Source organism: Tyto alba, unplaced genomic scaffold (assembly GCF_018691265.1).
Source record: "Tyto alba isolate M040663 unplaced genomic scaffold, T.alba_DEE_v4.0 Super-Scaffold_10, whole genome shotgun sequence".
Classification (NCBI taxonomy): Eukaryota; Metazoa; Chordata; class Aves; order Strigiformes; family Tytonidae; genus Tyto; species Tyto alba.
In genome coordinates, this window is record NW_024881262.1 from 25013308 (window position 1) to 25037347 (window position 24040).

Consider the following 24040-nt stretch of genomic DNA (forward strand, 5'->3'; position numbering starts at 1 on the left):
AATTAGATTACAATCAAGTGAAGTCTTTCAGAAGCCTCCTTGCTATTTTATCTCTGGGTTTCACTCCAAAATGAGGCTACCTTTGCTCTTTGCTCAACCCGAGATAAGGCTTACAGTGCATGACAATAAGAAGTGGGAGCAGTACATGATAACGATATTAACATTTTTTTTAAATAACAATATTAATTCTTAATTAGAAGTGACAAAATGAGCATATTCTTAGTCTCAGCCTAGAAAGTCCAGTCAGTATTTCTACAAAATATCTTGCAAGAGTGATAATATTGGCAAATATTTTATTTCTGTCTCTCCTCTGAAGTCAATTAGGGTTTACACAGGATTAAAATTGTCTGTAATTTTATTATTGATCTCAAATCAAAAAGCTTTACTGTGTTATTTTCTTGATGACTCAAGCATAAAAAAAGCTTGAGAACAGGAACTTCACTCTGTTGCTAGAAAAGGTAGCATATTTTTTGTAGTTATGATCTTAAGTAATCCATAGCAACTGTACTGCCAGTTTCTTTCAGGAAGGTTAAGTCTGTGGATGAGTGGTTTCCATTAATATTTTACAGTCTATGGATCTATAGTTAAACACATTCAGGCTCAAAAAATAGTTTCACTTACACTGGAATACAATTGTAATAATGTATCTTTCATGGAAATGAAATATAAAGGAATGAATGAGCCAGACCTAACTCAAAAGACATTAAATGATGAAGGAAAACAGCTATATGAAAAATAATACACATCAGCGGATTGCATCTGTCTGTCAGAATATCCTAATATTAAAAAAAAAAAGTCTATTCTAGGCAAAGTAGAAGTATGTTAAACTTTTTTTACTTGCTCCTGCTTTTGACTAGACTAAATCATACTCGACTCACATCGCCCACCAATGTTAAAACCTTAAACTGCTTGTGTATCCAAATGGGGTTAACCATCTCTTGCAGTGATAACCTGCTCTTATCTCGAGGAAATGGAGTCAGAGTTTCTTCATAAAATAATCCTGCTGACGCAACATGGTAACAGATTCACGGTATTTACATAAAGACTACAAGAACAATTAGCCATTGAGAGAGTCATGACTTGTCCATAACAGATATGTCTCGGTTTTTTTCAAAATTCACTGATCACTTTGAGCTGATGCTGTAGGTTGGTAGGTTCAGATGCAAAAGAATACTACAGTGCCACCGTGACATTTGTGCTCCCTTGGCAGCCAAGAGGATCATTCCCACTGATTTATTAAAGAACAGATTTGGTAGCACAGCCAGTGTAATCCTGTGCAGCTCCATACTTGTAATCTTTTAAAGAAACTAGACTGTGTATGGTTAGAATTTATCTTCTTTATAGAATTCCCTCCTTCTGCTAAGTCACTGTAATTTGTAAAGTGATGGCATAGTAAAATGAACACGCTGTACCAGTATATTGGAGCATCTGCATCCCATTAAAAGCCCTCCAAAGAGTTTCAAATTCATTTATCCATACACAGGTGCTAACCTGGTGACCTCAGTGATCACTTCTGCTGACAGCACTTTCAAAGTTGAGCTTAGTTGGGAACTTGAATCGAGTGTCCCCAGATTTTATACTGCTGCCAAGAATAAATATTTTTCTTAGAATTTTATTTTTTAGAAAAATCTCTTCCTATTTAAGAAAGCTATTTCAACAATCAGTCATAAAGCACAGATATAAACATAAAAGATTAAACCGCAGGTCTGGGATGCATGAGTTTTTCCTATATGACACCAGGCATTGTAATCATTCCCTTAAGGAAAACATTCTTCAATGGTGTTGAAGATCACAGGGTTAATTCTTCACTACATTTCATAAACTATGGTTTGGTAGTCAATGGACATAACAGCAAATGCTGCTCTGCAGGAGGCTCTGCATCAGCACAGTAAAAGAGTTGGTATCAATAGCTTCACATCAACCCCATCCACAACTCTGAAGTTTTCCTTCAGACTTGCTCTAGCCCAGTTGGGCAAACTGAACACCCGTCACCGGCTGGAATTCAGGAGATGCTTTCCTGGAGCACATTTCCCTGCTCTGCTTCATCCACCAGGAAACCAATTTGTGCACTCCAAGACCACTCCACAATGCAAACCAAGTGCAGTTAATAATTGGAAAATGCACTACAAAAGTATACTCCTGATGTAAGAAAAGTGCTAACATTGACACATCAAGATAGGACCATATATGACCATAAAGAGAAATTGCTCCTAACCCCTCTGTTATTCTCAGAACAGAGCATTAAGAGAGGGTTTACAGGGAGAAACAGTATTTTTAAAAATCAAACCAGTCAATACAGTTGAGAAAAAAATACTGAAAATATTAACCCCCTATTATGTTTGATCAACATGAGCTGTACCTTTTTGATGACTTCTGTAGATTTGTTGCAAGACCCAGGAATGCTGACTGAGCACTGCAGAAAGAGAAACAGCGCTGTGCCAGACAGCTATTACTCTCTAGGCGGCCACATGACGTCCCTATCTGTTGGTGTGAGGAAGCCCACACTGATTTTAGGGGATGCTCGGTTCTTTGGAGAGGTGAAGATGATCCACCAAGTCCTGACAACCAGGGGTCCTCTCTCCAATTATGGGGCTGGGGGAAGGGAGGGAAGAGAACTCCTGAGAAGCAGCTGCTCCAGTTCACCAGGAACTCTTCTGTTCCCCAGGAGTATTTTATTTCCATATTGGGTGTAATGAAACTGCATTTTAAAAAAAGGAGGCTGTCCCACATTGTCTCTGTTTGTCTCCATAACAGGGCTGAAACACCTGTTTCTCCCTGTTAGATGAGAAAAGGCAGAGCTGCCACACCATCGTAAGCATCCGCACCATCTTCCTACCACATATGAGAACTGAAGGATCGTTGGCCCCATCTCATCAGTCTAATTCCCAGAAATCACATTGAAGTTTCTAGATGAAACTTAGGCATCTTGGTATCTACATAGAGGAAGTCTTAAAGAGGAACAGAACAGGTACCAGCATGGTATGAAAAGCTGACATTGTCTCTCACACAATGGGTAGTGTTTTTAAAATCCCTGGAAGCTTATGATTAGCCTCCTTTTGAGGCTACAAATTCTGGCTTCATTACAGGGTCCTGATACTTATTCTTAAACTGGCCCCATCATTACAAAAGCAGATGAGGCTACTGAAGACAGGGTGCTCAGAAAGGACCAAGAATACACTGAATTTTGAGAGTTGACTCTTAAGAATTAAACTTTCACATTTTAGAGATCTGCCTTACAGTTAGTCAGCTCTGACTTCAGTGCTGAAGAAATGATTCCATGATATAACTCAAAGTGACTGCACAACATTGAAAGTTGTAAAACAATAAACGCAAAGCTCTGTTAAAGACAGAAAGCTTAACAAAACACCAGTTTTCAAAGGCTACACAATGTTACTGTTCCTCTACTTAGTTTTTTGAGGAAAGAACTTTAATGTCAGTCCTTTCTAGTCCTTTGCCATAAAAACAGTGTTTACAGAGAGATTTTTTAAAATGCAGGACAATTCAAACAATTTTCAGTGCCTACAAAGAGAAGAATCTCTCTATTTGCAATTGAACTACCCTGCTAGCATGGTCTACCTCAGAAAACACAAAAGCATCAGTTGCACATACGTGTTTTAATTTCAGCTGGCTACCTCTGAGAAATTCCAGAGCGGAGTTGGCACAAAGTATCAAACGAGTTCTGAAATATCTAAGAATTTCTCTCTCTCATCAAAGCACAAGCAAGCACCAAGCACCAATGCTCATTGACTTATGATCTGCTTGTAGTTAAAAATTAGGCCAAGTAAAAGGATGTTATTTCTTCCAAAACAATTAAAACAATAATCTTAGATTCACTGTCTGTCATCCATACCTCTCTGTCAACACAGAGATGGTAATAAAGCCACAGCAATTACTGAGCTGAATTGCAGGGTGAAGCATGAGGGTTTCACTGGGCCCCTTTAGCCTGTCTGCAGATACTACAGGACAAATCCTGTCCATAATAGACCCTCTGTGACAACCACAGTATATGCTATCCAGCTGCGCTAGCATGCTGTCTGAAAAGAAGGAATAAAAATAGATCCCTGGATTTTATATACATGTCATGTACACTTACTGTCTGAACTCAACATGTAGAGAAATTTCTTGCACTCCACTGATCCAAAAGCAGTCACTGCACAGTCCATCCAAAGACCTTCAGAAATCCAATCTGCAGTAACAAACACCGTTGCAGTGTCCGACATCTTCCATCTGTTAGATACGGTAGTAACAAGTGAAATGGTGAATCCTGCTAAAGCCAGCAGCACCGCACAAATTTGTAGAGAAGATGATGACATTCTTCTGACAGAAGTTGGTTTCAAAGAAGCCTCCTGAAATTTCTGATATTAGGAACCTGTTGAAACAGTTTATACACATACACTATACGGAGTTATCTTTACACAAGCCTGACCTTTACAAAAACATCAAAAAGAGGCTTGCCTACAAAATAATTTATCACATAAGAGAGTTCCAGAACTGGCATCTAAATCTCATTAGATAATTGGAATACTTAAATATTCTATGATATCTGAGTATTTTCCTAGGAACGCTTTTACTACTGTACATGTTTATCAGAAAAAATACCAGCAGAGCAAAACCAGAGGACCCAACTGAGGAATTCTTTAATTTGAATTTCCCGTGTTTCATCCATTCTCTAAGTTTGCCAACTCAAAATTCTTTTAAAATTAAAACTATCAAATGCTGTAACAAATTATTCATCTCACAATTACAATGCCTATCAATACAAATTTAAACAAAACAAATTTTGATACTCACGTTTACAGTATGTCTCTAACCTGTTTCATCTACCTTTCTGCTAGACACTAATGTCAGCAATTTGTGAGGACCAGTTTGATCAAACAAGTAAAAATTTCGTACTCTTTAGGACCTTTCCCCCCGTTCTAAAAATCAAGGACCAAGGGCCAAAGCTCTGCCCAACTGTTGCACAAAGGTTCAGGCATGGTTTTTTGCTACAGTGAAGTTTCAGTGAAATGGATGACTCAGATAAGAAAATTACAACAATATCATGTAAATTAGTACCAAATATGCTCAGATTAACCTGGCAATTGTTGGCATATAATTTGCTTTGTCAATGCCACTGACCTGCCCACACACCATCAGACTCCAAAGTAACACAGAAAAACATTATTATAATTTTCACAATGATTGTTTTACTTGAAACTTCTGTTGCACTTCTCACCAATACACTGTTTTCATGAAAGGAGGTCTTTCATGAAACTGTTTCATGACAGGAGGCCTGTCCACAGAAGACAGGCAAACAACTGAAGACAGAATTTGTTTTAAGATGCAGCCCACACTGTGAAGGAATATGCAAGTTTTCTGCATTAAAAAAAAAAAAACAAAAACAAAACAAAACAAAAAAAAACCCAAACAAATCAAACCAAAAAAACCCACAACAACAACAGAACCACACAAAAACCCAAGGAGAATTCATTCAACCCTCCTCCCATAATCATTCATCTTAAATGACTGCAACACTCGGAATTCATTCGCGCAAGAAAAGGATTAAGTTTATTCCACTCTTAAAGAAGTGTATATACCACTATAAAAGTTTAATCTCACATTGAGGAGGGAGCATTTGTCTCTCAGGTGGTTGTGTAACCTCTTCAAAACACAGATAACTGTCAAGAGAGAATATGTGAAATAAACGATAAATTTAAATTAAGCAACAAATTCAAGCAGACTTCATACCACATGGGCAGGCCAATAATCCAAATGAATGTTTCTGCCTATTACATAGGCATGACCCATGTAATCACTATTCACTCCTGGCAGTAAGGAAAAGAAGATAAAACTATGCGCTTTGCACCATCACTATGGGTAGGACGTGCGTCAAAGTCGCAAACACAAACTTCTCATTAAAATACGATAAGTTAAAATATAAATAAAAGGGCCAGTGGAAAAAAAAAAAAAAAAAAAAAAAAGGCGGGGGAGTGGGTGAGGAGGGCTGTTTGCTTGTTCAAAAAAAAAAATAATCTGGTTTCTTTATATTTCCCTGGTAGCATTTAAGCCCTGCAATCAGTAATCAGTGCAGACACTCATCCAGTGGATCACATTAACAAACAAAAATGTGATTTCAGACATGTCCCAAGGCAGGAAAGACCTCCCTGGCTCCTGGCCAAAGGAGATCCAGCAGCTCTGAACAGCTCTGCCAATCACTTTGCTGCTGTTATTCCTCTTCTTTCAACCTGTACCATGTACACCCTTTCCTTCAGGCCTTGATTGTACTAGCTGCCATACACTGCCACTGTATATAGATTTGAGATGATGCCACAACTAATAGCAAATATGCTTTGCAACTGTCCAAAAGAGAATGACCATAAACCAAAACCAAATAAATACATAAAGCCCAGAGCATCATCCCTCGCAAATTGCACACATAGGCTATATAAAACTGAGAGCAGTAATGTTGTAAAAACAAGCACTGGAAGAGCAAAAAGATCACTTTAACATTAAAAACAGCACTGCCAAAATCTATGTGGTTTGAACGCAGGACAGGAAGGGTTAACAAAGAAAAATATTTAAGTTACTTGAACAAACTAATCACTCCTGATAAGGTCTCTGGAAGCAAAAACAAGTGATAAAAGTGTCTAAACTTGAAAGTTAAATAATTCTTTCACTTCTTTTTCATTCCGTTACATAGAAAAACAGACAGAGCACTGATTACAACACTGGTTTAATTTACATATGTATATATACATTTTAACACCAGCAATATACAGCTTTGAACCTGCTAATCATTTCTCAGTTCAAGTAAATTCTAAGGCTGATCTAGGGCCACCAGTGCAATCAGAAAGAGATAAAATGCAGATTTAAATACAGTACTAAACCACTTAAAGCATTCTCCCACCTCAGGCTTACAGGTTTCCTCAGGTCAGGGTCTGGCCTTGAGTTGAAAAGGCAAACTCTTCCACTGCCTGTTTTAAAAAAAAAAATGTAGAGGAAAAATGTTAATTTATGTTAATTCATTTCCTCTCCACTTCCAAATGATTTGACTTTGCAACCATGTTTCTGAAGCTGGTGTAACTTATTAAAAGTCTAACCAGGCTTATAGCCACTTGCAATTACAATATACAGATCCTTCTCATCTTTCTATTAACCTTCGCTTCACAAAATAAACTACAGAATAATTTGGGTTTGAAGGGACAGCACTGACACCAACCTCCTGCTAAAGCACGGCTTCAACGCTGGGTGATGTTACCCAAGCCTCCTCTCATCCAGACACAGCAGAGCAGCCCACAGGGCTGAAGACAGCACTAACTCTCTCCTGTGGAGTATGTTCCTCACACCCACACACGACTTTTCCTGATGCAACAGGTGGCTGCTGCCACTCATCCCTCCCATGTACCTTCAGGATAAACCACTGTTTATTCAGCTGCTTGATTTTGGCAGCTCTGCTCTCCAATCTCTGGGGGCCCATGCACGACAGGCACGTATGCTCCTTGGCTGTCCTGCCACTATCTTCTTCAAACTTATCAATTACAAGTTATTTTCAAGGCAAACACACCTTTTTTCCAGTTAATTTCAGACGGTGTTGGTGTTCACATCGCGGGCTGGGCGGGGACTGCTCCCTGCCAGCCTGCCACCTCGCCAGCCCCGCAGGGAGCCGCCCGGCGCGAAGATCGTGTGGTGAACAGCGCAGTGCCTGCGAGTGGGAGACCCGGCCGGGGGGCATGGGGATGGCAGGACACCTGGGGACAACCAACCCGAGCGGGGGAGAACATGGCGAAGAGGCCCGAGAGGAGGCCGTGGGGCAGGAGCAGCCGCCTCGTGCCTGGTCATCCATGTGCAGCCCTGCGCTGGAGCGGTGAGGTGAGGTGGGTGTGCGAAATGGAGACACAGAGCAGAACAAGACAAGGCTGAGGCAGCAGGTGCGGTCTCCTCCCTGCCTCCTGGGCTGCTGCAGGCTGAGCCCCAGGCTAGGAGGAGGCAGGTTCTATTCCATAAGGCTTCTAAGCAAAAGAATACGTTAAAATCGTGGAAGCCCCTAATTACATGGTGCCAGCGCCCCTCGCGGAAAGGGCCCGGGAGGTAAAGCAGGTGCCACGCTCATCATGGCGGCCAAAAGGACCCTACACCGCCACTCCCCCTGTAGCGGAGCAGAGCCGGGACGAGCCTCTCGACACGGCGGCCGGAGCAGGACGTGGGCAGACCCGACCCAGCGACCAGCAGCAGCCATGGCGGACGGCCGGGAAGCCCCGGGGCCGCCGCTCGCGCGGTGACCGAGCGGCTCCCCCGGCCCCGCCTCTGGGCGCAGCGCAGCGCCCTCAAAATGGCGTCCGGCTGCCCCGGAAGGGCTCGGCGCGCGGGGACGCGCCCAACATGGCGTGGCGGTGCTGGGGCCCGCGGCCGCACAGGTACCGCCGGGCCGGGGAGGGGGCGGCGGTCGGTCGGTCGTGGCGGTGCTGACTGTCCGCGTCTTCTCCCCGCAGACTGACGGTGCTGCTGGAGCAGCGACAGGGTTTCCGCCGAGCGCGGCCGCGGCCCGAGGAGCCTTCCCCGCCGGCCGCCGCCGAGGCGCGGCCCGGCCCGCCGCCCCCGCGCCGCAGCCTCTGCCCGCCGCCGCCGCCCACCCGCGGCGGCCGCCCCTCGCCGCGCCGCCTGGTCAAGCCGCTGCTCTTCGCGGTGGGGGTAAGCGGCTCCTGTGGGGCCCGGGTTGTCGCGGTGCGTGGTTGGCGGGGAGCGCCGGCGGGCGGCAGCCGTATGGCAGGGCCGGTAACGCCCGCGGCTGAGCAGCTGGAGGCGGCCCGTCGGGCGAGCCTGGCTCCCGCGGCCGAAGCCACGCGTGGACTAGCGCCGGGAGGGTGCGTTCATCTTGCCTTTACCCGCTCTCGCCCAGTTCACAGGCTCCGCCTTCGGGTCCGCCGCCATCTGGCAGTACGAGTCGCTCAAGTCGCGGGTCCAGACCTATTTTGAGGAAGCTCGAGCGGACTGGCTGGATAAAATACGGCCGCAGAAGAGGGGGGACTTCAGAAAGCAGGTACACGGGGCCAGGCCCGGCCTGTTCGCACACGGGTGGGTCCCTGCGGGAGCGTAAAACACGACTGCATCTTTCCTCTGGTGTAGGCACGTTTGCAGCACCATTTCTGCAACAGATACTTGTCCTGTTCATCCTGATTTGTAGCTTGGAGAAACAGTAGTTTCTCAGCAAATTATAGTAGATACATTTCCTTACAAGAAAAAACGATCTAATTAGTTCTAGAAGCCTGTAATTCACAACATCACTACAAAAGCTGTACTGGAGAAAAATACCATCTTCACCCCGAAATGCAGGGAAGAGTTCAGTAGCAGTGGTTTGTATATCTAGACTAGGTACCTTTTGCTTTTTCACTCTAAAAAAAAGTTCTATTCTTGCCACGTCAGGGTGTTCTTAAAAGTGAATGTGAATTCCCAAAGAGGACAGAGCTAGCTTAAATTCTGAACCTTAAGCATAAGATTTTTTTTCAACCTGTACTTCACATAGATGAGGGTTTAGAGGGCTTTTTTTTCTCTGAGAGGTGACATTTTCATGGAAATTGGAGTTCGGGCTGTAAGACCGGCCTGAGTGCTGCAAGGCTTGTTACAAATTTAGTTGGCATCCCAAAGGCATCAGTCATTTAGCTTTCAATTAAGCGTATTTAAAACTAAACTAAACACGCATATATGTTTTACATTTGTTTCAAGGTTACTGCTGTGGCTTGTGATAGACCAGGCTTGGTTACTCTTTCAGGTCTGCTTGTCCAAGGGAAGTAGGGCTGAGTGTGGATCTGGAGAAGCCACAGGGTCCTGGGTAGGACAAAAGAAGAGCTGGTTTTGTAATGTGGATTTTGAGCACTGTGGTGGTACTTTTGGAAGGGCATGTGTTGTGAGTTACCCTGGTGGGCAGCTGCTCACTCACTTCCTGCACAAACCCCCAGTGGGATGGGAGAAGAGGAAAGGAAGAATAAAAGCAAGACAACTTGGGGGTAAAGATAAAGCAACAACAAAAAAATTTTTCGTTAAGTGAGAGAAGAGAGTCAAAACCAAAACAAGTGATTCAAAGGCAATCACTCACCATCCCCTATGGGTAGACCAGCGCACAGCCAGAGCGAAAGATGTCTAAACCTCCTGAAATCCCCTCTTTGCCCTTTTATTGCTGAGCATGACATTATGTGGTAGGGAATATCTCTTTAGTTAGTTCGGGTCATCTGCTGAGTTGTGCCCCCTCCCAGCCTGTTGTGCATGCCCCATCTATTCCCTGCAGGGGCAGAGTGAGAAACAGAAAATGACTTGATGCTGCGCACACACTGTTCAGCTAAAGCTAGAACATTTGTGTGTTATCATACTGTTTTGGTCTGAAATCTAAAACACAGTACCACGTAAGAGCTGTTATAAAGAAAATTAACTCTGTCCTAGCCAAGCCTAGTACAGCATGCATTCTTGCTCAGTGTATATGAACCACAGGTGAGATTGTGATTGCCACTTAATATTTTAAATACTTTTGGTTTTATACTTTAGTTTTTCTTCAAAACCTGAAGGGGAAGATCTGCTAATTAGCTATCAAAAAAAAAAAACCAAAACAAAACAAAAAAAAAAAAACACAAAAAACACACACCAAAACTGCCCTGTTGTTAATAGACTTAAACTCCCAATCCCCATCTTCAACTGGTAAGTTCTATTTTTAAAAGTTCAGGATTCTCCCAGTAGCTTATGAGGGCATCTACTTTTTGCATTGTAGAAAACTCATGTTTGTTTAGTGTTCTTATGCTGGACAACTTTGTAGAAAATACTGGTATCTGTATCCAGTGCCAGAGAATTAAACAAAACAATATAATGAAGTTGTTACTTTGATATCAAATAGTGAATGATTTGTTTCATACAGCATAATTTCCCCCTGCCTCCAACCTACAGATAATGTTTTTGACGTTGTCCCTATCCATGTGGTTGGAAGGTCATTGACCTATTACTACAATACTTGTCCAAAATGATTCTGAAAGCTGAGGAAGGGAAAGTGGGGTGGAATTTGTCTGTGGGCTGACCGCGCTCAAAATAAACTTTTTCAGGGGTTTTAAACTTGAAGGAGGGCTGGGTGAGCTGGACGCAAGGGGGATTGAATTCCACATCTTGTGAGCCACCTCTGCAAAAGTGACCCTGGCACAAAAGTGGAATCTCTCAAAGGTGGGTGGTGTGATGTTAGACAGCATTAGGGTGAGGCTTAGTTGAGGCAGGGTTTATTCTAACTTTGGCTAATCTGCTAAAGTAAGCATTGTGGGCTAGATCCTTGTTTAGTACAAGCAGAGGTAAACAAGCATGGAATTGTGTAAAAGGATATAACTGCATTCTTTTTGAAGAAACTCGTCATGTATGTTGGGATATTTTATGGAAAGTAGGTAACTATTCTTGAGCAAGAAAATGGCAACTTGAAAAGCTAAATCAGTCAGAAATGAATTAAATTAACAGATTTCAAACAAATGCTTTCTATTCTTAAAAAGGTAGAACCATGTGAGACTGTTTTTGAAATTGCATATACTCTACAGTGGCACTGATGTACAATTCCATTTCAGGTTAACAGCTGGTGGAATAACCTGACTGAGGGTCAGCGGACTGTGACAGGTTTGTGTTAGCTTACAAGTATTAGGCATTCACAGGAAGAGAAATATGGCAAACAGGTACAGTATGTTAAAACAGATGGCTTTCATACCACGTTTAGGTTGTTAGGCACAAAGCATGTGTAAACTCACACCTGCACATACACTATTTCTGCTGCACTTCCTTCTCACAAACTATTTTTTGATTGCATTAAAAAAATTCCTATGCATCTCTGCAAGAAAGTGTAGAGGATTAGCTAGAATTGTCTGGCAGCGTTTTCCTCAGGAACTGTAAAAAGCAACAAATGCTTTTAGGAGGAATAGGCGTATATATTCCACTGATATGTGAAAATAAAATTTCTAAGTAGTTGCTTCTTGTTTGCAGCATGATATATGTAAAATAGCAAAAAATTATGTTGTGAGTTTTCCTTTGGTTATCATGTAGTTTTGATTGGTTAACCTCATGTCACTTGAAATCCCCAAGATAAAAGTAATGTGTGGAGAGAAATCGATGGGAACATGATTCAAATCCACATAAAGTAGCTGAGCCATATCCACTGAGTTACATATTCTACATTAAGTATTTACTGAATCTATATTAGCAGGTTGTTAGAATAAGGTTACTTAAACTCTATTTCTGTGTCATTTACTTTTCTGTAGAAACATTTTAGAAAAGAATTTTCAACCAACTTACTAACTCTTTAAAGAGTTGACTCCCAGTCTAACAATATATTGCATAAGTGCTGAATGTTTGGGTCAAACATCATTTCAGGCCTCTCAACTAACAAGTGCTGTCAGTAAGTTTTGTACAGTGCTTTGAATTGCTCTCAACATGCAAGCCAGGTCACAATACAGTTGTAAATACTGTATTGGGGCAGGGGTGGTGAAGATTCATATTCTCTAGTCTCTAGTGTCCCTCAACATCTAGTTCATCTGACAAGTGATACGAATTCTAGTTGCTGACTGAGCCATTCAGATACATACCCTTGATTCCTGTAACAAAGATGGGCTTACTGTACTGAAATTGTTGACAATTCTGTAACATCTTGGTTTATCATGCAGGGAAAATACTTCCTCTAATAAAAGCATATGGTGGAATAGGAATGGAGTATCAAGAGATCTATTGAAATTTTATATATCCTACTTTTTCACAGTTCTTACATTTTGTTGCAAACTTCAAATAAAGAATAATTATGTGACATTTACTAGGAATCGGTTATTTTCCCCTTTAATGTTTCTAGCTATTATAAAACATTTTAAATACCTAAATGCTTGGCTAGAAATAGAGAAGACACTTTAAAAGAAGAAACAGTAAATTTGCATCATTGTTTCTAATAGTTTACATTCTTATTTAAAATAAAGCAAGATCTCAGTAAACATCTGAAGTAAAAAGTTATGCGTTTACCATCTCCCAGAGGTAACAATGCCTTAGCAATGCCAACTCAATTTTTTATGCTTGATCTCTAAACAGTATCCTTACAATTCCCGCAAAACCAAAGCTCCCCCAAACCAGACAGGATGCGTACTGTGTGTCTGTATGGTTCCCCTAATCTTTTCCCCTCCATGCACAGTTAAATGTGACGCCACCACTCACTCAGCCCAGGACAGCAGCAGATTGGTGGCATTTGGGAATAAGCAGCTAGAGAGGCAAAAAGTGAGACCTCTTAAGGTGACTCTTGTTTCATTGGTTCTACAGTGGAATAGAAGTTTGAAACTAGAGCTTGAACATCTTCAGTACAGGTTTTCTGGACTGTTGAAATTCATTACACTGTATGTTAAAACAGTTGCAATTACATGTCATGCTTCTGAAAGACTTCCGCTATAAAAATACAGCTTTCGGTATTTTTCTTTGCTTTTTCTAAACTCTATGCTGCTTTTCATGGAATAGTGAAGAAGTATGATTCTTACAAGCTTACTTTTGAATGCTAGTTTACAGTAAGCATTATAGCATACTACATTCATAATTTGCTTTTATACTTGTTTTTTTTTCCTTCTTTGTAGGTATTATAGCTGCAAATGTCTTTGTATTCTGTTTATGGAGGCTGCCTGGCATGCGTCGAATTATGTTTACATATTTCACCTCAGATCCATCCTCCAGTAAGTGAACAGAAATTTGGGTGATTTTTCTACCTTGGGATGTAATAGAAGCTCTGATCATACTGCAGAAGCTTCAGATGGCGCGTGGCTTAGCTGTAGCAACATCATCCACAACCTCAGTCGTGTCCAAACACATCATGCTGTCTAAACAGGAAACGGTTTTAGGGGAAAGAAGTTAGAAGTAATGGATCTGATTTTTTTAAAACAAACAAACCACTGGTGCTTTTCTAAATATCGTAATGTCAAAACTGTTGCCCCTGCTCTCTGGCCTTTTACTGCATACAGTAGGCTGCAGCTCCTGCCTTTGTGAAGGCAGAGAGGCATTTCTCCCAGGGCTGTCAACCCTGACTGCTTTCCTGGACAGAATGCAAATCATGCCACTCTTTGGGAAGGAGAAAAATAAATTGCACTATGTAATGCCATTCAAAAACTGGATTCAAATGTGATTTGTTTATTTTCCCCCTTTTTTATGTTCTGTGGGATGCAGATAGAACAGTCGTCACTCACAAAATTCATATGTGCTTTTGTCAGTAGACGAGCATTAGTCTGAGTCCTTGTTTCAAAGCTGTGCTTTGGGTCACAAAAAGCTAAACGCACAAACTTGGTTTTCACTGCATGTGAAATGTTTTGAAGATGTTAACATGTGAAAGCAAGTTACTAGTATTTAATGGCAGAACAATTAGTTTTTATTTCTACAGTAGAGAAGAACGTTAAAAGGATGAGACAAACTTGTGTTAGGAGAGTATTTTCTGCTATCCTCTTAATTTCTGCTGAAAAAGTGGAAACTCAACCAGTTCACCACACACTCCAAAGCTAAAGATGGGCTGTTATCCAGATCTGAGCATCAGTCACCCCAAACACCCCTAATTTTAAATAATGGCGATCTTCAAACCTGCTAATTGGCTTTTTTGCATTTTCAGGGCTGCTGTTTCAGCAAGGAGAGCTAGTAGCTTTTTGAAAAGTTTTTATTTTAGTCCATCTCTGTAGCAAAATAATTCTATGTGGATGTTCATATATTAAAAATATTTTACTATATATAAATAATTTTTTTTTTCCTTTCCAAAGCATAGGAGACATGTCATAAAATAAATGTTTTATATGAAACATTTCCCAGTAGGTAATTAGGACTTTTCTGAAGTAGCTGTTTGTACAGCTTGCATATCTCTGGGGTTTATGTTCTACTTTTTAAAAGGTATTGCATGGAATTTGAAAACTGTTATTTTTTCTGGGTTTATTACATAGCTTGTATTTGAGAATTCTAAGCATAATTAGCCTATAGTATGTCTTGATCAATTTCTAGTCTGCATGACATATAAGTTGAACCACATTAAAACACTTTTTTTTTTTTAAATTGTTTTTCTCTTTTGTAGAAGCCCTGTGTTCTCCCATGCTGCTCTCCACGTTTAGTCACTTCTCTCTATTCCACATGGCAGCAAATATGTATGTTTTATGGAGTTTTTCCAGCAGCATTGTCTCTCTTCTGGGATGTGAGCAGTTTGTTGCGGTGTATCTTTCTGCTGGTAATGTTAAATATATATTTTTTAAGTGTTGTAAATATATAAGTATGTATTCATGCAAGTGAAGTGTGTGCATGGTTAATAGAAGCATGGTAACAGATGGCTATTGTTCATTCCCACACATTGCTCTATACTAACTGCTGTATTTATTTGCTGTCATGCAGAATTTTGATGGGTTTAGGATATTGGTCTTCAAAATATCATGACAATACAGCATCTTGTTTTAATTCATGTTTAGCTACCAAAATAAAATAGCTCTTAATGCAGACTTACAGGAGTTTTGTGGGAAAAGATGACAGTTAAATTAAAAAAAAAAAAAAGACAATCCAAAACCAAACAAAGAAGAAGCCATGCCACCTCCATTATCTTCTTCAGGAAGATGTTCAGATAATATTGTTGTACTTTCTTATACTTGTCTGCATTGTTGGTATTGTTTCCAACAGTCATTTTTCCTTTCTAGGGGTTATCTCCACTTTTGTCAGTTATGTTGCTAAAATGGCCACTGGAAGGTTTGAACCATCCCTTGGAGCTGTAAGTATCTCAGAATGTGGGAGACCTTATAATGATCTCTGAAGTCATTTTCAAAGCCTGCTGTATTCTTTAACCTGCTTGAAAGCCAAGAATAAATTTGGGATAATGGAAACTAGGAAGGTTTGCCAAAACCAAGTAACCGGGCTGCAATTCCTGTGCAAGACCTTGCCTGCTCTGCAAACATGTTAACTCTTTTGCAGTGGCAGCCCAGAACTAATGCTGATGGCTGGTAAATGAGTGTGTAACAGCAGCACCTCTGGTCACCAAGCAGATAGTTCAGTTCTATAACTTATTTCATAAATGTTTTCATAATTATGTATCGGTCTTCTCTAATTGAAAATAGAATACTTTAGAAAGAGATAATGTAATCAGACAGTCAAAATCACCATGTGATACCAGCAGAAGTTGTAGGGCATGCTGTGCAGAAAGGGCAGCACTTCTGCCAGAAGTCTCACAGTGTGAAAGGTGCGAGGCAGGCTGGGGTGTTGTGGTTGTTGGGTCTTTACAGGTGTTTTTAGTAATAGAACATTTTAAAACACTTAGCTTGCTGTAAATTTGAGGTGAACCTAGCCATTTGCCAAGTTTTAAAGGCTTCTTAAATGACTTTACTAAATTTTTATAAAAGCCAAAGTCAGATTCTTATTTTTCAATTGGAATGAGAAAACCTGTTGAGCTGTCCTGAAGTTAGAATTTTTGGTAGTGCTGTCTATGTATTGTCTCTTTATCTTGTGAATAAACTATATCTGGAGCAAGTTGCTTTCCATTAGTCTTACTGATCTGAAATTGCCACACACTGCATTAGTTTACTGTATTCACAGCCTTTCCATTGAGATATTTCATGGATACAAAAGCCCATGGTCAATTTAGTACAGACCAGGGAATTGCTTGTTTCGTTGACAAAAGGTTTCTTGTCCCTGTCCATCTGTTATTTTCCTTGTTTTGTTACAAGCTTTGGAATGTTTCCCTTCATCTGAGATGTCTGTGTTTAATATGTTTCTAGGATTTCTAGGGTTTACTGGGGAAAAAAGCACGTTAACATAAATTACTATCTTAAAAATTGGGGGAGTTATTCCTTAATTCTATAAGAGCATCTGAGGGGTATTTTTTTTCCAGTATTTTTAATTTCAGATATTTAAATTAAATAATGGTGTCTTGGTTTATTTTTATTCAGAACTTTGCTGTGGTGCTTTGTACTTTGAGGTTTACCGCATGGCTTCATTTGAAAATAAAAGCCAAAAGGAAAAACTGATTCACATGCAGAAACATAAACTTTCCCTTATGTAACATCTCAGCTTACTTTCATGTATTTACAGTCAGGAGCGATAATGACTGTCCTTGCAGCTGTATGTACAAAGATGCCAGAAGCAAAACTAGCCATCATATTTCTTCCGATGTTCACATTTACAGCAGGAAACGTAAGTGCCTTTGAACTTCAAAGAACTCCTATTCTTAAAACGTTTTCCTTGTACTTCTCCACTATCTGAGCATGTGTCCTCTTCATTTGTGTTTCTAAGCTGTTAACTTTATTTTGAAAGAGAAGACAGGTCATAGAGTTCCTGGAGACCAATTCTGAATTGCTGCAGCTTAGCATGGTCATGACACAAGTGTGTCATTAATTTAGAATTATTCTGAATTCCACCTTGCACAGATCTGTTTCAAATCTGATACAAAGAGGTGAAAGAAGCTGGGAGGGACTCAGGTTCACCTGTCTGAGGAAACATGCATACATGTACGTTTCTTTCTGATGGGTGATATTTTTTAGCAGCACTTGTTACAGGCTAATCTAATACTGATGATACACTGAAGAAAAATTTATGAAGATGGAAAAAATGGAATTTCACTTCTCAAGGGCAATACCATTCCAGCCCTGGAGGAATATGTGACTCCTCATTTGGATACCATCTTTTCATGCTTTCAAGAACACTGCTGGGAGTAGAAATAAACTACTGAGGCTCTTCTTCACGTGTAGTACTAGAACTCCTTTTTTGCTTCATTAAGTTTAAGCACAGCCACTGCCCCATTCAAGAAGAGCTTCTGACGTATATCTTGACTTGCTTTAAGTTAATCATCTCTGGCCCACTGCTTAAAGTTGGTTTACTGTTTCACTTAAAGCAGCTAAGCTTTGTCATTTCAAGATCATGAGATTTAATATTTTTTGTAAGTGAGGCTTACAGATTTGAACAAGTGTTCTCAGATGTAGCCTTTGTGGTTTTCTTGCACTGGTGCTTGAGTGGACCTGATTTTTTTGCATGCTACCCTTTAACTGCATCCTTCCTAAAAGAGGGCCGGGGTAGGAACGTTGGCAGAGCTGCAGAGAGCATTGCCATGAGGAAGTACTAGCTCGAATAGTAAAACAAGAACAACATTGGCTGTTGCAGTTTAAACATCGGAATAATTTTAGCCCTACTGTGTAATTCTATTTTTAAACCTCATGTACTCCTTTAGCCTACCTTATTGTTGTGGTTGTGTACTATAATTGGCTTTTAAAATAAACAAGCCAATGCAGCAATATAGCTGCTATTCTTACACATATACTTAAGAAAAGAGATCTTATTTAAAGTAACATTTCATCCTAACATTAAATCTGTTGGTCTTTTTTGAATGAGGCATTTAGTAAAATTTTGCATAATTACAGTTACAGTGGTTTGCATCTCCTGAGGATGGTATACAGTTGCTCATTCTGTTTCTGGCCATGGAGTTGTTCACTATCATCCTGATTTTCTGCCTTCCAACAGATGTGTTGGAGGAAACGGTTTAAGTAACTTCCTTCTGTTTTGTTTTTTTTTTTTTTTTTTTTTTTTTCCCCTAACCCGAGTTTGGAGTGTATGTGTAGCTTTAGAAATGAAAAGTAGAAGAGACTGTGTATTTGAAAAAGACACATTCCTATACCACAGTATTCTGTAGCTGCTCATGTCTGTGTTTTGACAGCACAGCTTAAGGCTTGACTCTGTTGTTTTAAAAGCGTTGGGTTTTTTTACAGTGATTGCAAATAAAATTTAGAGGATGTGTTTTCATCCCAGAGTTTTGCTTTGTGCCAGAATAGGAAACGCTGTTATCAATGGACATTGTATGCTGTGACTGATCCTGTCCTTTGCATGTTCTGTTTCTTTCCAGGCTTTGAAAGCCATAATTGCATTTGACACTGCAGGGCTTGCTCTAGGCTGGAGACTTTTTGACCATGCTGCACATCTTGGGGGAGCTCTCTTTGGAATGTAAGTCTGTATTTACTAGCTTCAGTTTGTTTCCTATTTAAATTCATCCTATATTGCTTCCTCTTATCTCTGAAGTGTGGGGGTTTTTTGGGAAGTTGTCTAAAGTAACACGGAGGACAACTCACTGTTATCCTTGTGTGGAAAATACTGTTAACAGATGCTTAGAACTGAAAGAAATTGAGCTGAACTGCCTCAGAATGATAGATTAGATGTCAGACTGTCAGCTACTTGTCTCTGTCCTGCCATCCCCAGCACAGTGAAGAGCGTCACAAGGCAGAAAGAGATTCTCACAAAACCACAGCACGGACAAATTAAAATAACTAGAATTGAACAGCTAAGAAAATGTCTTTGTCTCAGTGTTTTTCCTCTAATTGCCAATTTAGAGAGAGCTACAGAGTTAATATGAGCTCAGGCCAAATTCCTTTGAGCAGCCACTACTACTGTTTCTCAGTGTTGCTGCGTTGTCTTTGTGTGGAGCCTTCTTAATTGGAAAGAACTACTAGAAACCAGTTTGTAGGAAACAGTTCTGCATTGTTCCATGTCTGAACTACATTGCCTAATGAGTTATTCCCCTTCCACCTGATTGCAGTGTTGTCTTAATTTGCACACTTATTGCTAAGAGAGTTTTTAAACATTTTATGTAGGCGTTTTAAAAGCCTACCTGAGATTTAGCTAGGCCAGACAAAGAACAGGTGGAATACACTTTTATTTTGATCTATGAACTGGTTTGCCTTTGTTTGCCATTTCTTGGCTTTGGTGTCAGTAAGTTCTGTGCTGCAGTCTCCTTTTCTCCCCTTCTCTGGCATCACAAATGCGTTTGATGGAGTCTTGCTGATTTGTAACTACCTTCTGCCATGATATATCTATATCAGCTTGTTTATTATAATGCAGAGTCACATATTATTAAACTAGGATAGCAGTTGGAATAAAAATTGTCTGGAATTGACAAGTATCTTGCCGCCTTCACCTACATATGTTTTCATAGAAATTTTTCTCTGTGATCACTTTGGTCACTTCATCCTAAAACAGGGCCTTTATATTTGGGACATAAGTTGAATGACTAACATATTTTCTATACACTGCCTCACAGACAATTGCCTGCTTTAGAAAGCACCTATATTATTTAAGGGAATGGCTCCTTTACCTATCACTGGCTGATGGCTCATATAAAAGTGCTTTTGTTATTCAGGACTTGGGTGTGAAGTTAGGTTCATGGGAGAACCTTCAACCAGTTTCTGTGCAGTTGTTTCCCCTCCCACGATAACCTCTCTTGCTTAATCACTTCATGTTGATATTCATATATCAGCATATATAGTTCTCTATGAATATAACTTCAGCTAGAACACTTTGATAGATTAAATCTTCATTTACACGTTTATAGACGAAAATTCACTTTGAGTGGAACGTGGCTTTTCATTATGGGAAAATCGTATTTGCATACGAGAGAAATACTTTCGCTTGGTGTTGTCAGAAGGGATTAGCACAGGCACAAGTCCTGTTTTAACAGTCTCTTAAATGGAAATAGGTTTTTGCATCTTTAAGTAGAAGTCATGGGAGCACAAAATTAAAGGGATGAAAACCATTCATTCTTAGGTCTGAGACAAGCAAGAACACAAAGGAGGACTGTTCGGAGTCAAGAGTGGTTTACCTGCCACTGCCACTTTCCAGGAATGTTGTTCTTTCTGCCTCAGTTTATCTTGTCTCCTATATTAAGCATTTGAGTCACTTCATATTAGTGACCAGCCTGTTCCTCAGATACAGAGAAAAGTTGCAGTTAGTTTTAATTAGTATTTCTTTCGCAGGTGGTACGTGACCTATGGCCATGAGCTCATATGGAAGAACAGAGAACCACTGGTGAAAGCTTGGCACGAAATGAGGACAAAGAACACAGGAAAGGGAGGAGGTGGAAGATCTAACTGATTCTAATCCTGGAGATTCCTTGTGCCCAAGTGGTATATTACTTGAAGACACAGGATTGAATTGGTTTTGAAGGTTTTTTACTACTCCATATTAAGCCCTTAAGGAGCTGAAGTTTCTAATGTAAACTACAGTTACAAAAGTGCATATCAATAGAAAATGAACTCTGATAAAGGTGGAACAATAAAGGTTTTTATCCTCTTGCTTTGAGGTAACAGTCTGCATTACATTTTTTAAAGTAAGAATAAAAAAAAACAAGCTTTCCAATGAAGGGACCAAAAGCTCTATTCAGAAAAACCTCAAAGTGGGGTACAACTGGTTAATACTTAGGGAAATAAACATTTTTAAAACCGAGGAAGTTAAAGGGATCATGCATCCACCTCATGTCTGCCAAACAATGCTAGGGTGCTCTTTCCTAGAAGGCACGCTTTAGATTGGACTCAGAACTAATGTGGTAAAGTTTAGTGGTCTTTATTGTTGAAAAGATTGGATGAGATAAACCAGTGGTCTCTCTTGATCTTAAACTTGAAATACATGAAGCAATAGTGGATTGTTTCCTGAAGCTTGTGCACCAGTTAACGGTCCAGCTTGATTCATCAGCTGTGGCTTATTTGACCTGTGTGTTTCATTTCTATTTGCTTCCAAGATGATGTCACATCTTATTAGAATTTATTACAACGAAATCTTTTTCATAATTATGTGCAGTACAAGAACAACTTATACTGTGGTTTTACAGTTGTGTTGTATTGCTAGTTTCCTTTAAGGTTTTTTTAAAGAATTTTAGAACAGTAACATTTGGTTCAGAATGTGCCAGCAGTTCTAGGAAAATAAGCACCTTCAGCAAAAATAGATGAGGTGGGTGAGGTCAACAACACTGTAACCAGAAGTAACTACTAAAGTAAACCTGAGGGTAGTGCCATGACCAGTGTTCCTATTATACAAATAAAACCAGAAATTGGACTTTGGGTATGCTGCTATTCTGCCTGTCCTGCAGGGATGACTACCCAACTAAAGGGCTGAGGAGTCTGGCCAGATAACTGTTGGTGGGATCCAACCCTTAACTCTTCCCTGGAGGCTGAATTAGTCATTCCAGATGGACTGACTGGCCAAAGAACACATTGCATCTGTAAGAAGCAACCTCTGCCTTTTTCCTTTACAACAGTGCCTTGCAGAAAATACATTTCCTATAGGGATAAAGAATACTTAATGCTAAATGGCACCAGTTGTACTCCCATCATTTATTACAAAATTGCTGTAAACTCCCTTACTGCCACAGGCCAGTACTCAAGTCTAAATTTTTTTCTCCCTTGGAAAATTAGACAATTCAAGATTTGTTCCTTTAAGTGCCTATCGACTTAAACACTTAAAAAAAGTAAGAGTGGGAGTATCTGATTTTGCTTTGCTCTGCTCCAGAGGCTTCCTGGTTTTCTAATCTGTCACCACTTCTCCTTTCCTGCTTCCTTCTCCAGTCCTTGGGACGAAGCATGCTGGTGTGTAGGGCTTCAGCCACAGTGCAGCCCTGCCTGCAGCAGAGGGCAGCCGAACCTGCAGTGGGACGTGGAGATGTGGGGGCAGGGTAAAGCCAGCAGCATCAGAACGTGGCCACTGAACAGGCTTGGCATAAAGGGAATATTTCATGCCAAAGAAGCTCAAAAGCAATCTCTCACAGTATTTTGCATGGTGGTTTTTCACCTATTTAACCTGTTGTCTTTGTTCCCTTCATTTTTTGTGAGCCCTTTGAGCTCACAGGAGTACAGGTGAGCACCATGACATTTTTAGGCTGACACTTCAGAGGCAGTACCTGCACTTCTGCTGGATTCTTGGAGTTGCAGGAGCTCAAAGCTCCTGAAAAAACAGCCCGGAACTGCCAGAGAGGTTTGGAAGTCACCGTCTTTTCTGTCAGTGGCTGTGGTTTGAGGGTCTCATGCCTAAGCTTCACCTTAACTTCAGGCCTAACAGCATTCACCCTTCTAAAGGCTGTTCAATACCTGAATATTCCTCATAGAAACCCTAGGGGTATTTAACATATGTAAGGTTGTACAAAAACATTCATGTGGCCAAGCAGTGGGTTTCATGTCATTTTGCACCTAAGCCTTTGTGCAGCATTGTCTGCCAAAGGTAAACTATCTTCTCTGGTGCAAAACATCTTTCAAAACTGCAGGACTCAAGTCAGACAAAGAATGGCCTGGAGTTATGACAGCTCACTAGAGTCAATAAGATAACTTTCTGGCAAGCAAATGCCCTTCTTGAAAAAATCTGCCCATATCTCCGTATTAAGTCACATCTTTGAATGGCAAAGAAATAAGAAGAATGAAAAAACAAAACCCCCCCAAACCCAGAAAAAAAAACAACAAAAAGAGCCAATCACCTAAAGCAAAACTAACCACATGGAAAGACTTTTTTTTCCCCTTTTCAAAGAGCTTATTATTGTGAATAAAAACACAATGTGGTAATTATGTGGATGCTTGGCAGAGACAGCAGCTGGTGTTCGCATAGGAAAATAGCAGTAAGTATAAAAGTCATGGTTAATCATGTAGAGACGCAAGCCTTTATCCTTTTTCAATGACTTTAAGAAAGTCTGCCATGTCGTTGCCATGTTTAAGGAATATTTTTCTTCAGCGTAGTGGTCTGCTCTACTGAAATTTAATTTTAATATTAGAACAAACTGTCTATTTGAGCATTCAACCCCCTTTCCTGGCAGCAACAGCTGTTTTGCTTTCTGATCTGGCTTTCCTTTGTCTTACTGTTGCAGTATTTTGCCCCCTCTCCCTCCCCACAGCTTTTAATCATGATAAATCTCTTCTAAATGCAGACAACTTTTTAATCTCATCCAGCTTCTGGTTTCCCAGTGTGAGATAGCCTTCGTACCAATTCCATCCTACGAGCTGTGATGAGCAGCTGCTCAAAGCACTCCCTGATGCTGTAGGTGGGCTCTGAGACACGCAGTGCCAGAGCTGAAGTCAGTACTAGGAAGTGGCAGGCACGGGGAGAGCAGAGACATCTGATTTATTCTCCAACGTATTTTGCTAAGTCAGGCTTAGGAACAAGGATCAGAGCATCATTTGTACTGTGCCAGTGATAACGGATGATAAAGCGGATGTTCTGTTTTCTCCCATGAATGTAAGATCCATTTCTCTTTACCAGGATAAAGTGTTGTACATTTCACCCAAATATGGTTTATTTT

At 40.5% G+C, this 24040-nt stretch overlaps 2 protein-coding genes across 8 annotated transcripts in view; one reads left to right on the forward strand and one right to left on the reverse strand.

Annotated features, from left to right (window-relative positions):
• LOC104366889 (claudin-19) overlaps positions 1 to 24040 on the reverse strand; it is a 37546-nt gene that overhangs the window by 9103 nt on the left and 4403 nt on the right. The window contains exons 1-4 of one of the 7 annotated variants that reach the window (XM_033001653.2): positions 8862 to 8936; positions 6887 to 6953; positions 5599 to 5657; positions 4094 to 4369 (exon numbers count right to left, since the gene is read on the reverse strand). In XM_033001653.2, coding sequence (XP_032857544.1) covers positions 4094 to 4313 — 220 coding nt within the window. In that variant the 5' untranslated portion in view covers positions 4314 to 4369; positions 5599 to 5657; positions 6887 to 6953; positions 8862 to 8936. Of the gene's footprint in view, positions 1 to 4093; positions 4370 to 5598; positions 5658 to 6886; positions 6954 to 7198; positions 7500 to 7543; positions 7652 to 8861; positions 8937 to 24040 lie in introns of those variants that run through there. The other 6 variants (XM_033001651.2, XM_033001652.2, XM_033001656.2 and 3 more) reach the window with 6 other exon arrangements.
• On the forward strand, positions 8032 to 21066 carry PARL (presenilin associated rhomboid like). The gene is made up of 10 exons (XM_042795567.1): positions 8032 to 8393; positions 8469 to 8667; positions 8876 to 9016; positions 11559 to 11607; positions 13584 to 13679; positions 15050 to 15199; positions 15657 to 15727; positions 17041 to 17142; positions 18842 to 18939; positions 20742 to 21066. The coding sequence occupies exons 1-10, from the start codon at positions 8032 to 8034 to the stop codon at positions 20857 to 20859; spliced, it is 1386 nt and encodes a 461-aa protein (XP_042651501.1). The 3' UTR covers positions 20860 to 21066.

Excerpts from the sequence above, each read along its gene's own strand:
- PARL (XM_042795567.1), top strand. The coding sequence starts at position 8,032 with ATGGTGCCAGCGCCCCTCGCGGAAAGGGCCCGGGAGGTAAAGCAGGTG. Across the intron at positions 9,017-11,558 it reads GGGGGGACTTCAGAAAGCAG|GTTAACAGCTGGTGGAATAA; the intron begins GTACACGGGGCC and ends ATTCCATTTCAG. Across the intron at positions 13,680-15,049 it reads CACCTCAGATCCATCCTCCA|AAGCCCTGTGTTCTCCCATG; the intron begins GTAAGTGAACAG and ends TCTCTTTTGTAG.